Source organism: Actinia tenebrosa, unplaced genomic scaffold (assembly GCF_029948245.1).
Source record: "Actinia tenebrosa isolate PJP-AT-01 unplaced genomic scaffold, QUT_ActTen_1.0 PGA_scaffold0__85_contigs__length_37466705, whole genome shotgun sequence".
In the NCBI taxonomy this organism is placed as follows: domain Eukaryota; kingdom Metazoa; phylum Cnidaria; class Anthozoa; order Actiniaria; family Actiniidae; genus Actinia; species Actinia tenebrosa.
The window spans coordinates 4,178,981-4,194,520 of record NW_028292569.1 but is presented as its reverse complement, the minus strand read 5'-3'; the positions used below and the strand labels follow the sequence as shown (position 1 = coordinate 4,194,520).

Below are 15,540 nucleotides of genomic sequence, written 5' to 3'. Positions count from 1 at the left end.
TCCTCCTCGCAGCGCTCACATACGTTCTTTAGGCAAACGCGGTTATCCACGTGGTAATCCAACATCTGCGCGCTGCTAAAGAGTCGATTACACTCCTTACAACGCCTTTCGCGTGCCTTCTTAGTGCACACCTTTTTTTCAACGTGGTATTTTAACATTTGCTTCGAGCTGAACTCCTTGTTGCAGTGCACGCACTCCATATATAATAAGGATTTAATAACCACTATAAGGGATACCGCATAAAGTCCTTAACGGCCAGAAACTATTTCAAAGAGTGTCTCAGAATGTTGACGTTTAGGTTAAATCTTTGTTAAGGATACCTGGAAACTATTTCAAAGAGTGTCTCAGAATGTTGACAATAAGGTTAAATCTTCGTTAAGGATACCTGGAAAGCCCGTAATGGTTAGTAGGCGGCTTAAGATAGTAAAGTAGGGTTTGCGCAAAGAGTCTCAAATCCCATTCTTATTTTTATTTATTATTATTAAGAATAATTAAGGATATTTAATAATAATAAATAAAAATAAGGACCCCTTTTAAAGGGCGCTTGCAGGATTCAAAATAGTAAAGCTAAGACACTTTTTTAAATAGTTTCCAGGCATCCTTAACAAAGATTTAACCTAAACGTCAACATTCTACAGGGGATATCGCATGAAGTCCTTAACGGACTCCTTAGCCCACGTTGCCATCGTCAAGAGCGCACCAAACCGTTCTGCACGCTTCAGACCACACATTTCATCGTACAACTCCTGCACGCGCTCTTTTAACCGGTCTATCTCCTCCCTTTGCATTTCTATGGTGTCTCTTTTATCTTTTGCGTCGGCGACAATTCTTTGCACTGCTTCCACTGGCTCCATCGTATATATAATGGATCCGAACCATATTCCTTGTAACGCTCTGATCGTAGGACCCACCGGCTGCGGTAAAACGCAGTTCGTGGTAGAGCAGCTATTAGGACCCTTTAGATACCGCTTCGACTACATCGTGCTGCTTTGCCCCACCTACGTGAATAACCGCACCTGGACGGGCATAGGAGTGAAAGACGACGACTTCTTTGTGGACATACTGGATCCTAACGAGTTATCCAGCCATCTTAAGTTCTGGCACAAACAATTCCCTAAAGATACACAGACTTTACTCATACTGGATGACATTGCCTGTGGGGACGACGTAAAAAGACGCACCTCCGAATTAGTGAAGCTCGCCTTTAGCGGCAGACATGACAACATTAGCGTTTGGTTGCTCTCGCAGCAGCTTACCAGTGTCTCTAAACCCTTTAGGGAAAACATAGGTTCACTTGTCGTATTTTATACTCCGAGCAAGTCTGATCTGGAAACCATCTTAAGCGACTATGGAGGCGAGATAAGCAAGGAACAGTTACACGAATACATGCGGCACCTAAAAACGCACCAACATTCCAAGATGATCTTCTCTTTGAGGTTTCCGTATTCCATTAACATATATGGATATTGAGCAGCTCTTAGATGAAGTCCCCACACAGTTAGATGAAAGTAACCTCAAGGAACAACTCAACATCCTTGTGTCTTCGGGGAAGTGCAAGGAAATGATTGGTAAGGAACTTACCCATGAGCAAGTTAATAAGTTGTCAGAAGAGGAAGTCAAAAAGTTCCATAAGAGGTACGAGGCCGCCCTTGCAAGTAAGACCACGGACGCCGTAGCAGACTCAGCCATTAAGCTGGCCACCAAGCTTCTCGGACTTGCGCTGCCCATAGACGATGTGGAGCAACTGCGGAAGGACATAAGCGAGGACTATGTCATCGCCCAAGAACTTAAGATAACCTGCGGGTGGTTGTCTTTGAAGTGCGGTAAGTTAATGGCAGTCGCCTCTGCGGCTTTGCACGTAGCTCAGCATGTCGACTTGAAGGAGGTACTGGTGTCTTGGAAGGACTTCAAGAAGGACAGAGAAGTCGAAAAGGTCTTCCAGGCAGCACTTGCTGAGGTACCTGATCAAGTCGCCTCAAGTACTTAGTCAAGTCGTTGTCAAGTCATTGCCAAGTCATTGTCAAGTCGTCATCAAGTTACTTGTCAAGTCCTTCAAGTCCCTTAATATAAGATGAGTGGCACCGAAGAACAACCACCCATAGAAGATACCAAGATTACCAAGGCTAAATCTCCAGGCAGAGTTGCCTGCGGGAAAGAAGCTCGCGGAGATGAACAGGAAGAACAAAGCCAAAAAAGAAGAAAAGGTGGAGGAAAAAGAAGAGGAATCCTTTATTAATCCTGGGTACGTCATTGGCGCGTTAGGAGTCGCTATAGCAGCAGGCAACCTCTACTTACAATGGCGGGCTACGAAGCCAAAAGTAAAGTGGGAGGCCGCAACATATCACACACCTGTGGAACCGGCTGTTAGAAAAAGTAAGATCCCTGAAATGGAGTAGATTTATCACCCGTGGCGACCTAGATTTTCCTTCTCGCTTTGTAATATAATGTCAACCGCGTTATTGAAAACTGTTGAAGAAGCAGCTATTATTACTTCCATCGTTGCGGGTATTGGTTGGGTAGGTAAGAAAGTGCTCAAAGAAGACTTTACTGAAGACCCAAGCAAGAGCTTCGCTAATTTTGCTAAGATGACCGCTGCCGTGGGTGGGGCTATCATGGTAAAGGATTACCTACGGAAGGAAAAGTACCTGCCTACGGTGTGATTTTCTAATATATAATGGCTAGCGTGGTCGCAGGTGGAGTTATTGCAGCCTTAGCATTCACTGGAGCTAATTATGGCGGTCAATATTTGGATAGATTAGTTAGAGGCGACAAAAGCGGAGATTTGGCCGCTGAGAGGAAGAGACACGACTTAGCGCTGGAGAAATATCAAAGGGACGTGGCAGCTTGGAATGAAAAAAGACAAGCTTACAGGGATTGGTTGGACAAGAACTACCAAGACAAAATGCAGGCGGATAAGAACTTCGAAAATACAGACTACGCCTTTAAACTTTATGCACAGGCACACCCCGCGGCATTAACGGGGTTAAGAAAGCCTCAGTTCAAGAATTACTACCAGCCTTCTAAGAAACAAAAAGACAATGAATTGGTCTTTGTAGGAGTCGCAGGGCTGGCAGGAGGCGTAGCTTTGGCGTATTTAGTCTAAGTCAGCAAGCGTAGCTTACTTCTAGAAGGGGACTTGTCCCCTGTAATATATGATCGTCTTTTTGGAAAGCGATAAAAATAACTTTACCACTTATCTGAATCCCCCCATCAAAGCCCATAAGGTTCGGCTGGTTAGTTGTTCTTTGTACAATTCTTGGTATAATCTAGTCAATGGTATGGTCACCGTGCATAAGGGGTCTAACAATTACCAAGGCGTAATGCTGCCCGATGGACATTACACGCCAATCACCCTTGCTAAGGAATTAGCAAAACACGGTTATACTCTCACCACGGGATTGCCGCACGAAATGACCTTCAAACATAATCTTCCTAACAATTTCTCGGTAACCCTAGGAAAAACTGATGCATTAGGATCTTTACTAGGTGTCTCAGGCAAGACGATTACCAACACAGCCATACCTGTGAAATGGAAAGTCGCATCCTCTTACGAAGTCTATTGCGATTTAGTCCATAGTTACAACAATGGAGAAAAGTCTTCTCTTATGTCCAAGTTTCTGCCCAAAGGTAATCCATTTGACTCAGAAGAATACACTCCCATTTCTTTAAGCTATGACTTGTCTAATTTGGTAGAAAGCATAAACATCACCATTAAGGTGGACGGAGAGACGGTGGATTTCAACGGACGCAAGATCAATCTTGTTTTGGAATTCATATAATGGGCCGCGTAGAGGACAAACTTAAAAGGATTTACTATGGGCCTGAAGGCTATTGGAAAGGAGCGTCGGCTATCAAGAAACTCGCGACCGCGGCCAGGGTATCAGACGAAACGGCTAAGAACTGGCTAAGAAAACAAACCCTCTGGCAGGTTTATCTTCCTGTGCCCAAGTACATTCCCAGGCCCAGCTTCACCGTAAATGCCCCCAACGAAGTTCATCAGGCGGATTTGCTTTTCTTACCGCACGACAAGGTGAGAAGAAAGACCTATAGGTACGCTTTGACCGTAGTTGATGTCGCAAGCAGATATAAGGACGCCGAACCCATAACCAGCAAGGATTCTGGGGAAGTCGCAGAAGCCCTAGGTAGGATTTATAAGCGCGTCTTGAAATGGCCTAAGCTGCTGCAAGTGGATGCGGGGACAGAGTTCATGGGCGTGGTTACTAAGACCCTGAAAGACCACGACACTAAGATTAGAAGAGCCGAGGCAGAGTACCACAGGGGTCAGAGCATCGTTGAAAGATTCAATAAGACCCTGGCCGAGCGTCTCTTTGGGTACCAGTATTGGAAAGAGCTGGAAGATCCCTCCAAACGCAACAGGGAATGGACTCAGAGGCTCCCCCAGGTCGTCGCGGCTTTGAACAACGAGGCGGCCAGGGCTACGGGGATAAAACCCAAGGATGCCATAAAAAAGAAACACGTGGAACACAAGTCCTACGTCAGAAGTTCGAGGGCGGTCGGACTGAAGGAAAAAAAGCTACCCCGCGACATAGTGGTCAGATACCTCTATCAGTCGGGGGAACTCGAAGGTGGCAGTAAGAGAGCCACGGATCCTAACTGGTCCCTGGAAACGTATGAGATTTCGAAGTCCGTCACCAAGGAAGGGCAGCCCGTGTTGTATTACCTAGATGGCCCAAGTCGTGGATTTGTCAAGGAAGAGCTGCTCATAGTTCCCAAAGACTCAGAGTAGTGCTGCTCCACGCGCCCGATTGCACTCTAGGCATGTCAGTCTTACGTTGCCTCTACAATGCCCGCGTTTGTTGTTGATACGATCCACGGAGAACTGCTGATCATCATTCGGGTCAAACCTCCATAGTAGAGGTATGTTGCATTTGGCACACCGTGCTCCTTTCTTATAGACGTCGTCCACGCATAGGTCAAACTTTATCCCCGCATAGCGGGGATCTTTGCTCTTTTCTTCGTCGTGGCGCTTGTAGCGAAGGAGTTTCTTGGCAATGTTCTCCTTTGCTATGTCTTCTGGGGTGCGGTCGTAGCGCAGTTGCGGCCCCCAGGCTCTTTTTAACTGTTTGGCATACTCCACACGACTTACGGCGGTGTAGATAAGGTTGCTCCAACACAGCCGCTGGTCTATGATCCATAAGGTTTCTTTTATGGTAAGCCCCTGCGCGCTGTGGACTGTCATGCAGTAACCTAAGCGCCAATCTGGGTGGGAGGTAATTTTTTCCACCTTTTCTATGGGTACCCAGGCTTTATCATGTGTTACAGCATTTTGTAGTTGGATGTCGGTACCAGGTACCCAGACATCTCTTTTTTGCATTCGGGTATCGTGGGGTTTGTAAGAAACAGGTACGGGATGTGTAGGGAAGCGCTCTCGGTGTATATTTAGCAAGTCTTTCTGTATGCGAGACTGTGATGCGCGTTTGCTGCTTAGCACCAAATCCTTTGGATGCCATGTGTGAAGGAAGTCCTCGTAGGACTTCGCTCGTACCCTCTTGCGTAGTATCTTGTTTTGTTCCGCGTCACTAAGGCCCCGAAGTTCTGCTTTCAGGTTTCTTATTTGATCCTTACTGCGGTAGTCGGTGTTAATTTCTTCGGAGTGGTCTACCATTTCTTTTAACCATTTATGGGGCATCTCTCCGGTTATTGGAGGAGGCTGGCAAGGATCTCCGGCGAATATCACTTGACACTTTCCACGGAGGAATTCTACAAATTCCTGCAGGATTTCTAAAGGAACGGTGCAAATCTCATCCCAAAGTATCACCGGGGGTATGTCGTGGATGGCTTCTGGTACCCACTTTTGACCATTCCAGCGGAAGAAGCTGTGGTAGGTCTGCGCGTCGTAACCCATCTCCGTTAATTCTCTTTCCAGACGGTGCGTTGGCGTTAACACCTTTATCTTTGGAAAGAGTTCCAAAACCCTGGTAGTTTTACCGCTGCCTCCCGTACCGTAAAGGTAAGAGAAGCGTTGGTAAGAGATTGGGTCGGCAACTGAAGGTAGAGGCTCCCCGGTTGGTTCCACGCTACCGTAAAGATGTTCTCCGTGATATTCTACACGGCCTCTCCATGCTTTTATCTCCTCATCTTTGACACGCCATTGGCCACTTTCTGCGAGTTCATCGGCAGTGTAGAACTCCTGCATCTTCTCTAACACTTCTGGCTTTACATACAAGGAATCCGTGGCTACGCGGGGGATATCTTCTTTGTCAAACCGCAAGAGCATTGCGAGAAGGTTAATGTGCGCGTAGGCTAACATGCTGGCACGCAAATGGTAATACTGCGGTCGATGGTCCTGGTAATAACACAGCGCATTCCATTTGTGTAGTTTATCGTCGACAAGGTAGTCCCATTTCTCTACAGACACCATCGTTCCTTTGTCATGCGCACGTTTTATGAGGAAGCTTAACTCGCCGGCGTCCGTTATTAGGCGTCGCTGCATATGTTTTTCACCCTCCTTAGCGCCCTGCGTGAATTTACCTATGACCACACGCGCTGTGGGGTTATGCTCCGGTAACCATTGCGTGAAGGCGCTGTGACAAAGTATGGCTTCATGCGCTGTGTATTTTAAAAGTTTGCGCTCTTCAAAGAACTTCAATAGGGGCACCGGTATCCATTCTTTCTCCTGCAGGTGCTTCCCATACCACGCATAGATTATGGGGTGCAGACCCGCTGCTAATTTCCAGGTGGTCAACCGTACAAACCCCGTTGCTGGGGCGTCGTAGTGACCATCCAACGCAACACGAAAGAATTGCGAGTCTGGATGCCCGTATCTATCATAATATTCCTTACAATCCCCCAGGCCTTTGAAGCTTGCGGGGTAACAGTGTTTCATATCCAGCGACACGTATTCGTCTTCATCGTATTCCATGTTCCACAGACCGCCGTGGCCGTGTTCCACGCAAGCTTTAGCTATGTCTTTGAACTCCTCCGGCGTGGATTTCCTACCGTTTCTTTTCTTTGCGGCTAAGAAGTCCAAACTGCGACTGCTAAGCACTTCGTCGGAGAAGTCTTCTCCTAAAGTCTCACAGGCGCTTTGAATGCGCAGCTGTTCCACTTCAGGACGATACAAAGTACCATCTTGGGTCATAAATTGACTTCCCTCCGCATCCATTAACCAAATAGAATTCTCGTGCATTAGTTCTGCAAGCGGCGACTCCTTGTAAACGCGCGTCTCCTTCTTCTTTGGGAACCTTAACTCCCTCCACGCATGTGCGTTATGCTGGTAAATTACGATAGGCGCACCCCGGCCCCCATACTTGTGCGTCCCGGAGTAAATGAAGCCGTCGGTGATGTCTTTCACGTGTATGCGCCTTTCTAAAGCAACCTCTAACTTCTTGATGTTTTCAATGGTGGCTCCTGCCCTACGAGTAGCATGCTCCCATTTCCTGATGGCTTCTCTTCTCTTCAACGTAAGCTTACCTCCCCTAGAGGAATCCTCGAAGAACTCTCTAACTAACTTACCCACGCAGTTACCCGGATGCCGCATTGGTTTGAGCTTCTTAACGTCCGGGTTCTTAATTTCATACGCACCGTAAATAACCACGGTGACCGGGTAAGCAACTTCGTAGAACAACATGTCGATGCCCACCAGCGCCCCAGGACGCGTGTCCTTGTTTAAAACGAACAGGTCCTTCCTGCCAGACGCCCGTATTGGATTCCTGCCCTTTTCTATTATCCACTCGCCGTCTAAATACTTTATAAACGTCAACTCCAGGCGGTAATTACCTTCGGGCATTAAGTCAATTATCCTTTCTGCTCTTTCCTCGCTCATCGTCTCATCTGTATCTCCCTCCATAAATGTCGTGAAGGCAAAGTCGGCGTCTAAGCGGTCCAGCACCTGAGTTCGCAGTCGGCGCACGGTCTTGTTACTAATGCTTTTGATGGTGTCCATCTATATCTAAGGAATATTTTATCCTCCGTTTGCGACCTTGCCCATCGTTTCGGCTACCTTTAATCCCCAACACAGCAGCAGTAAGGGGCTCAGCGCGCAACATATAACAGAACACGGGTAATTCCCGCGGGGGACGCTAGTGCATAAACACGGGTAATTCCCGGGCGATTCCGAATGGTGATCGCGAGTCCCCCTTACTGCTGCTCTCCCTTCTTTCAGACGGGGAGGAGGTAGACTCTGCCGATGTAGAGCGTTTCCTTTGATACACTGCCGTCCACGATCGTGGACGAACAAAACCAGTTTTAAATCCGGTTTTTAACCGGTTACTTGTAGTGCGCGTGAACAAATGTAACAAATCGTTTCGCCAAACGTTTTTTGACGAGAGCGGCTGTTAAAATCATGATAGCGTTGTTCGGCAGAGTTTATTTTTCTCACCACCAAAACAAAAGGAAAATAGGCTCTACTAGCAAGGAATGTGGAGGGAGGAAATCCCAAAACCTGGAGAAGATGTGATGATGAGTACAGGAATCGAACTCGCGAGACCACAGAGATTTGTTTCTCTACGAGATCTGCGACTCATACTCGTTCCATGTCAGTTTGTTACTAGAATCCTAGTATGTGACATCCTTGAGTTTATGGAATTAAAAAAATGGGAGCTTTAACTTTAACTTTCCTTTGTGATTAGATATTTTCACGCTGGATTAAAGCAATAAGATCAAATTCGTAATGTTTCTTTTATCCTTTCCTAGGCATCATTCAATCTTCAAATCAGCGAGCTCAAGACTGGTCGTCCGCTGTCATCGTTAACACAGCTGCCCATACCAGGACCTGCACCGTTCCCTGCCCCACCAGTGCTACAACCACTGGTACAGGTATGTACTTTTACCTCTCTGTCCATGGAAGGAGAATTAGACGACTTGTTTCCCTTGTAGGGATTGGATTTCCGTTTCGCACTAAAATTGTCGCCATTGGCTGTTTGATATAATTTATTCACCGACGGAAAACCGTAAATTTGGCGCGAAGCAGGAAAAAAGTCCTCGGTCGCGGAAAAGAAGGGACAGAGGACTATTAAAAAGCCAAGTCAGTACTTTAGAAATATTCACGTGGCGTGGCGTGCCTTGCGCGTGACGCTCTTGTTTTCCACTCGCTTGTACAAAACCCCGAAATTAATGTTATACTATATAGCATTATAGTGATCCTGTTTTCATCATGTTATTTGTCGTAGAATTTCCAAGTTCAAGCCCAACCACTACCACCCCTACAAAACCATCCCAAGCCCACCCCAGACGTGCAAATGAACCCAGTATCACAGTACGTGGGTCACTCTGCTCCACAAATGGCTGTAGTAGCTCCCCAGCCCCATTCCATCGTCCCCAGCGCTGCCATCCCTCCAGGAATACAACGACTACAACAACAACAGCAGCAGCAGCAGCAGCAGCAGCAAAAACAGCTCCAGGAACAACAACAGCAGCAACAGCAGCAACAGCAATTCAAGGGACCTCCCGGACCTTCTCAGATCTCCAAACGGGTACCCCAGGCTGCACCTGAGGGAACATCTTCTAGTGGGGCTAAACCAGATGCTGAAAACAAGAGCCGCCCTACCAACAGCTTTGATAGAATCATGCTAAGGCTGTCTACCATGTATCCTTATCTCGCCAGGTTAGTACGGAATTTACGCTCTGGGATTGGCTAATCTAGTGGCGAGTTACGAGCGTGTATTGAGAACCGATGGTAGTGCAGTGTTAGAACACTCGCCTTCCACCTTCATGGGATTTTCCTCCCAGAAAGGCTTGTAATAAAACAGTTTTCTTATGATTTGGAAAAATTCTCCATTAATAAATGCATGTCGTTATGGTACCATTGCGGAGCTTTTTACCTTTAACGGTTTTAATGGACTACTTCGACGATACGGCGGCCATCTTGCTTCGCAAGGCATTGTGGGTCATCCAGGGGCAAACAGCTTTGTGATGACGTCCATTGATATTAATAGCTCACCAAGAGAGAATACAGCAAAAGGTGAACTAATACGGTACATTAATCACCTTAACCCATAAAAGAAAGACAAACACACGGAACTATATATATTTCCCGTCATCGTTTGTTTGTTTTACCCCCTACCAAGATGGCCGCCGTATTATATCGTCGAAGTTTAATTTCGTACCGTAACCGTAACCGTGCCGTGACCTCATGCGCCGTGATTGTCACGCAATCCCTCTTATGTGTTTATTTTTCAGGGCTGAACTTACTGGTTTGATCAAAGAGGTTCGTCAGAACAAACGAGGCACTCTAACAGGACTGTCACTGGAGGAGATCGTCAAGAGTGTCTCTGATCTAGTCGCTGCTAAAGTCAAGGTAACACAGCAATTAGTCACGGCAATATTCTTCCATTTCAAACTGCATTGCTTTTTTTACAGCTCGACATGCAAAAGTACAACCGTGTGATACCTAATACACAGCTATGCAACATATTTTCTTTACAGTCAAAAGTGGCGGATAAAAATGTTCAATTATTGTAGCATCTAAATAGTCTTTCGCTTTTTTTGCGTGCAGCGTGTATCGGCAGCTTTTACTGTGGTTCGACACTAACGTGTTTGCTTCCTGAACTGTTATAAACGTGTACTTTTATTCCAATTCCAGGTTGGCATAATAGCCTTTCCTGCAGGACAACAACAGCCTCAAACAGCACAGTCTCTGCGACCCACTGCCCAACAATCACGACCCTTCCAAACCAACCCGACCCCACCCGGGCCGGGAATGAATGGCACGACAAAGAATTCTTCACCACCACCCCCTGCGGCTTCGGCACTTGATAATAACAAGCCATGCGGATATTTTGAACTGGATGACGACGACGACCCGTGTGTTATATGCCATGATGATATGAAGTCTCCTATAGATACTGTTACCCTAGAGTGTGGCCACAAGTATCATAACGCGGTAAGTCACGCGACACACTTTGTTGAGGGGGAGGGGGGGGGGAATATAAAAGTGGTGAAGGGTTGGACCTCGATCTTTTTTTTGCTCTCCCAATTCCAACCACAACCAATTCCTATAGATACTGTTACCCTAGAGTGTAGCCACAAGTATCATAACGCGGTAGGTCACGTGACATTCTTTTTGTTGGGGGGGGGGGGGGGGGGCTGAAATAAAAGTGGTAAAGGGGTGAACCTCGATATATATATATTTTGCTTTCCCAATTCCAACCAAACCTCTAATATTTGTGAAGCATTCAACAAGTTCTACACCCTCTCGGTTAAGGATCGTGCTCCTTTCGTTGCGTACCCTCTCAGGTAAGGCACGTGCTTTCTTAAATCTCCTTGGAACATGTAGCCGTCAACATTTTCCGCCAACTTCTATATTTTAAAGCCGGTGTCGTACACCCCTTTTAGAAATCTCGGTCAGTTTGTTATATCACAGTATCTAGAAATGCGTGACGCTTATTTATCTAAGTGATTGACAGCGGTTAATTTTGTGCGGTGCTGGCAGAAAATAATCACGTGATCTATTAACGCAGTCGCATGACTTATCTCGACCTTTGATATCCAAAACATGGAGTCTCCTTCGAGATTAATCCCATCAAAGATGGTATAAACAGGGTTAGTCTGTCGATCTCTCAGCGCCCGATAAGCCGAATGAAGTGTGCATTATGTGATAACCCTGGTCAGTCGATTGGAGTGTGTTATTAGTATTAACATTATCCAAACATTGCTGAGCAAACTTACACGTTGAGTCATAACATGCCATCTGTATTCTCTCTTAGAGTTTTCGTTTATTAGGGATTGTTCGTTATTTATGCTAGCAGTGTCGTTCGTTATCTTTGCTAGCAGAGTCCCCCTCGTTGACGATTCTTGGAGACTTTGCTAACAGGGATCCCCAGAGAGGGGTCTATGTTGAGAACCACGTAAGGCGCTTTAAAAAATCCCCCCCCCCCCCCCCCACCAAACAAACCCGAAACGTACTAAAATTTCCTCCCCCTATTTTTCATTAGAAGATAAAGCATTTACGCACCAACCCCCCCCCCCCCCCCATCCCGCACCACTGCCCCCCTTCCCACTTAGGCATAAATAACCACTGCCGCAAATGTAGCTCTATTGCGCTTATTGTCGTGAAGTCAGCTCCGTGGTGCGCGCGAGGTTATAGTCAGCACCTCTCGTCGTCTTTAAGGAAGCAGAATTTTAAACATCTCAAAGTTGTGTATAAAGAAGATCGTTAATTTTTTTTAAAATTTACACAGTAAGTTTACTCTAGACACTCTACGTTTATTCTGTGTAGGTATTTTTATACTAAAGGACAGATATGGGTATTAAACCCAGACGACGTACCGTCTAGTGAAATATGTAGAGGGATTAGTAGATGACAGGATGTCAGGACTCGTTGAGTACAACAATCGCGGTGTATTAATAGATCTAGTTAGACACATTACTGGTGTTAAATCTATCTCACTTAGGAGTACTTGATCGCTGAAAAGCTCACAATATATCTATAACGATTGTGAAAAATTGATTTAGACTTATAGACCGGTGCGTAAAGTCCTTGTTAGAGGATTTAGGTTTTGTAAAGGATAACCTCGTATCGATAGAAGTTAGTTTAGGGGATAATAAGCTTGCAGTGATAACGTTTAAAGGAAGAGGAGTGTCTGCAGTCGGAAATATAGGAAGGATCCCCCCACACCCCTCCCCTCAATCAAGAAACAAGACATCAGTGAAGTTAGGAATGCCACGAAATTGCATCGATTTTCGTTTCATGGCTAAGCGGATGTGCTAACAATATGTACTTCGATGGTTCGTACATTTGACAGCCCTAGTAAGCTAGAAGGACGGGAGGAAGGAAGGGAGGGAGAGTGTGAGATTCACTTGGTAACTTATACCAAAAATTGGAGCCCCCTTTCCGTTTATTGCAAATGAAATCCTTAGTCGAGTCCTTTTCAAATTTGCTCAGAGTTTTAAGTTTAAAAGTTTTATAAAACTAAATAAAATGCGCCTGGAAATTTTTTTGTGGTTCCCCTTTTTAAGGTCGCCTTTTTTACGAAACCCCTTCAAATCCCATCACCCCCTCCCTTGATACAAAATGTACTGTTCCCAATGAATCATAGCGTAGAGCAGTTTATATAGCTGATCTCCAGACTACATGCTATCAAAGCTTTTACACAACTTTATCTAATTGATAATACGATATAAATCGCTCTGAAGGGGTTGAATAAACCCAACACTCCCACTTTCTGGCAGATCTAGTGTTGACACAGGCATTTCTGTACAGCTATTTTAAGAACATTTGATGTTTGAACTCTCAACCCCTAATTCCCTCAAGATCAACTTTCATCAAGGCTGTCTTCTGCTTTTATTTTTATAGCAATGTTTACTCAAGACTCAGAGTTAATTCACAACGGTTTCTAATCTTGTCCCTTTGAGAGGATGTGTTTTTCGTTTACCTTCTTTGACATGTCGTTGGTTTGCATAGCCGCCATCTTGGATGAGTTTGACAAGAAGCTTGTCATGAACCTAAATCATTGTAATATACATTATATTACACATAAGAAAGAATTCAGTTCTCAAAAGCAAAAGGACTTTCTTGGCCTGGGCCCGGTTGTACGAAGGGTGGATAGCTCTATCCGCTCTATCCGACGGATAAATCTTATCCAGTGGATAAATTTATGGATAACAGCATCGATTTATCCACTGTATAAGGATTTATACGTCGAATAGCGCTATCCCAGATTCGTACAACCGGGGCATCTCACTACAAGCAGCGCAAGCAGTATTGTGGGGAAGAGCACGCGATGGTGCAAAACCTCTGTCGTACTTTTGTTTTTTCGAATGATGGCTAGCTACGTTTTCTTTTTTGATGTGTTTTAGGACATTTAAGGCGCGCGTTGCCCAATCTCCACCCCTACCCACTTGGTATAATTCAACGTGCTTTTGAAACGATGTAATTTTATGTTTCAGTGTATCAGAAAATGGCTGCTGGGAGAGCAAAGCACATGTCCCACGTGTAGGGTACACGCACTGTTACCGGACGAGTTCCCAAGACTCAAGTAAATAGTCTAGAATCCTTTACTAAAACCATAAACAGTTAACACAATTAGTCTAGTTAATCCTTTTATAGTACAGATTTCGTGTAAAACATGACTGAAATGATCTTGCGACAATGGACACTAGAGAAAAACGTTTGCGCATGCGTGCATTTCAGCACGTTTTCTAAGAATTTTGAAGAGTTTGAGTGAGAAAATAAATGTTTGTTTTCTCCAAGTATACAAAAAAGTTCGAGAATATACTTTTGCCAGACCAAGATACTGTATTAGAAAACACAATATGAGACAATTAGCCTTAAGTTTCAAGCGTGGACACTAAGTTTTGGCATTTTGTGAAGTCCAATTTATCAGGCATGTTTGAAAGTCAAATTTACTTATGTTTTGACTAATTTGCATACGGATTTAGAGCATGCGCAGACGTTTATCACTCGTGTCGCGACAATGATCTAGCTTGTAGTGACGTGACAGTACGTGAGCATTCTGATTGGTTCAGTGGATGATGTCATTCTACGCCGCTTTTGTGTCGTGCCGCATTATTTTACAGTTCTACGAAATCTCCTATTTTCACTTTGATAGAACAATTGTTAGATAAGAGAAGATAATTTAAGAAGCACTTGATTTTCTTTAGTTTTAATCTCGCTATTTTGTAGACGGGATTTCAAAGATATCACAGATTAAAGTTACGAAAGCGTCATAATCTTTGTATTTTATATAAACAATTTACGGTCAAACTAAGAAAACCGTGAACACCTAAAATATGTCTGGAATGTTAAACATCGTGTTTTGACCAATCACATGCGAGAATGAATTCATTTCTAATTGACTGTCGCATGTGATTGGTCAGAACACGATGTTTAACATTCCACGGTTTTCTTAGCTTTTAAATGTAAAAGTATGATGACGTCATAATCTTTATATGTTATATGACGTCATTATTTTTAAACAAAGATATATAACTTCATAACCTTTGCATGCTATATGACGTCTTTATTTTTAAACACCCATTAAAGATATGACAACATCTAGCCTAGTCCCCAGGCTGACGGAGTATCCTGGGGACGAACCTAGATAACGTCATAATCTTTGCATTTTTATTTTTAAACAAAATCTTAAGTGAATTGTTAATTTGGAATAGTTGATGTTTTAAAAATTATAACTTTGTAAAGTAATTATGACACTGTCTTTTTTCACGTTTCTGTATCCAGTTGAAAAAAGTAATTTGGTCTACCTGTGGTGACACCCGCAAGGCTAAATGCGCAATTATACGGAGCAATTTTCGGCGATGCGACACAAGTGGCATGGGGCATTGCAGCGTGCAACCGACGGCACAATTTGAAAAAAAATGTTGCGAGACAAGTTGCAGCGATTGTTTCAAAAAGTAGAATTCGTTTCTACTTTGGACAACGATTACGTCTCCGTGTAGTCTCCCCCACAGCCGCTTTCAGTGTCGTCACGCAACGCTTTCTCCCCTGAGTAGAAATCGTTGCGTGACGACACTGAAAGCGGCTGTGGGGGAGACTAGTCTCCGTTTAAACACGGATGATCCCAAATTGAAAACATCTGTGTTTATTCAACCCTTGTAGTTATGTTGGCTAAGTGAAGGATA

The 15,540-nt window shown here is 44.7% G+C and overlaps 1 protein-coding gene across 2 annotated transcripts in view; it reads left to right on the top strand.

Annotated features, from left to right (window-relative positions):
- LOC116301460 (uncharacterized) overlaps positions 1-15,103 on the top strand; it is a 55,803-nt gene extending 40,700 nt beyond the window's left edge. For both annotated transcript variants that reach the window (XM_089028789.1, XM_089028742.1), the window contains exons 40-44: positions 8,656-8,778; positions 9,132-9,565; positions 10,141-10,258; positions 10,544-10,843; positions 13,849-15,103. In XM_089028789.1, the coding sequence (XP_088884915.1) occupies positions 8,656-8,778; positions 9,132-9,565; positions 10,141-10,258; positions 10,544-10,843; positions 13,849-13,941 (1,068 nt within the window). In that variant the 3' untranslated portion in view covers positions 13,942-15,103. The remainder of the gene's footprint in view (positions 1-8,655; positions 8,779-9,131; positions 9,566-10,140; positions 10,259-10,543; positions 10,844-13,848) is intronic.
- Positions 15,104-15,540: the final 437 nt, after the last annotated feature.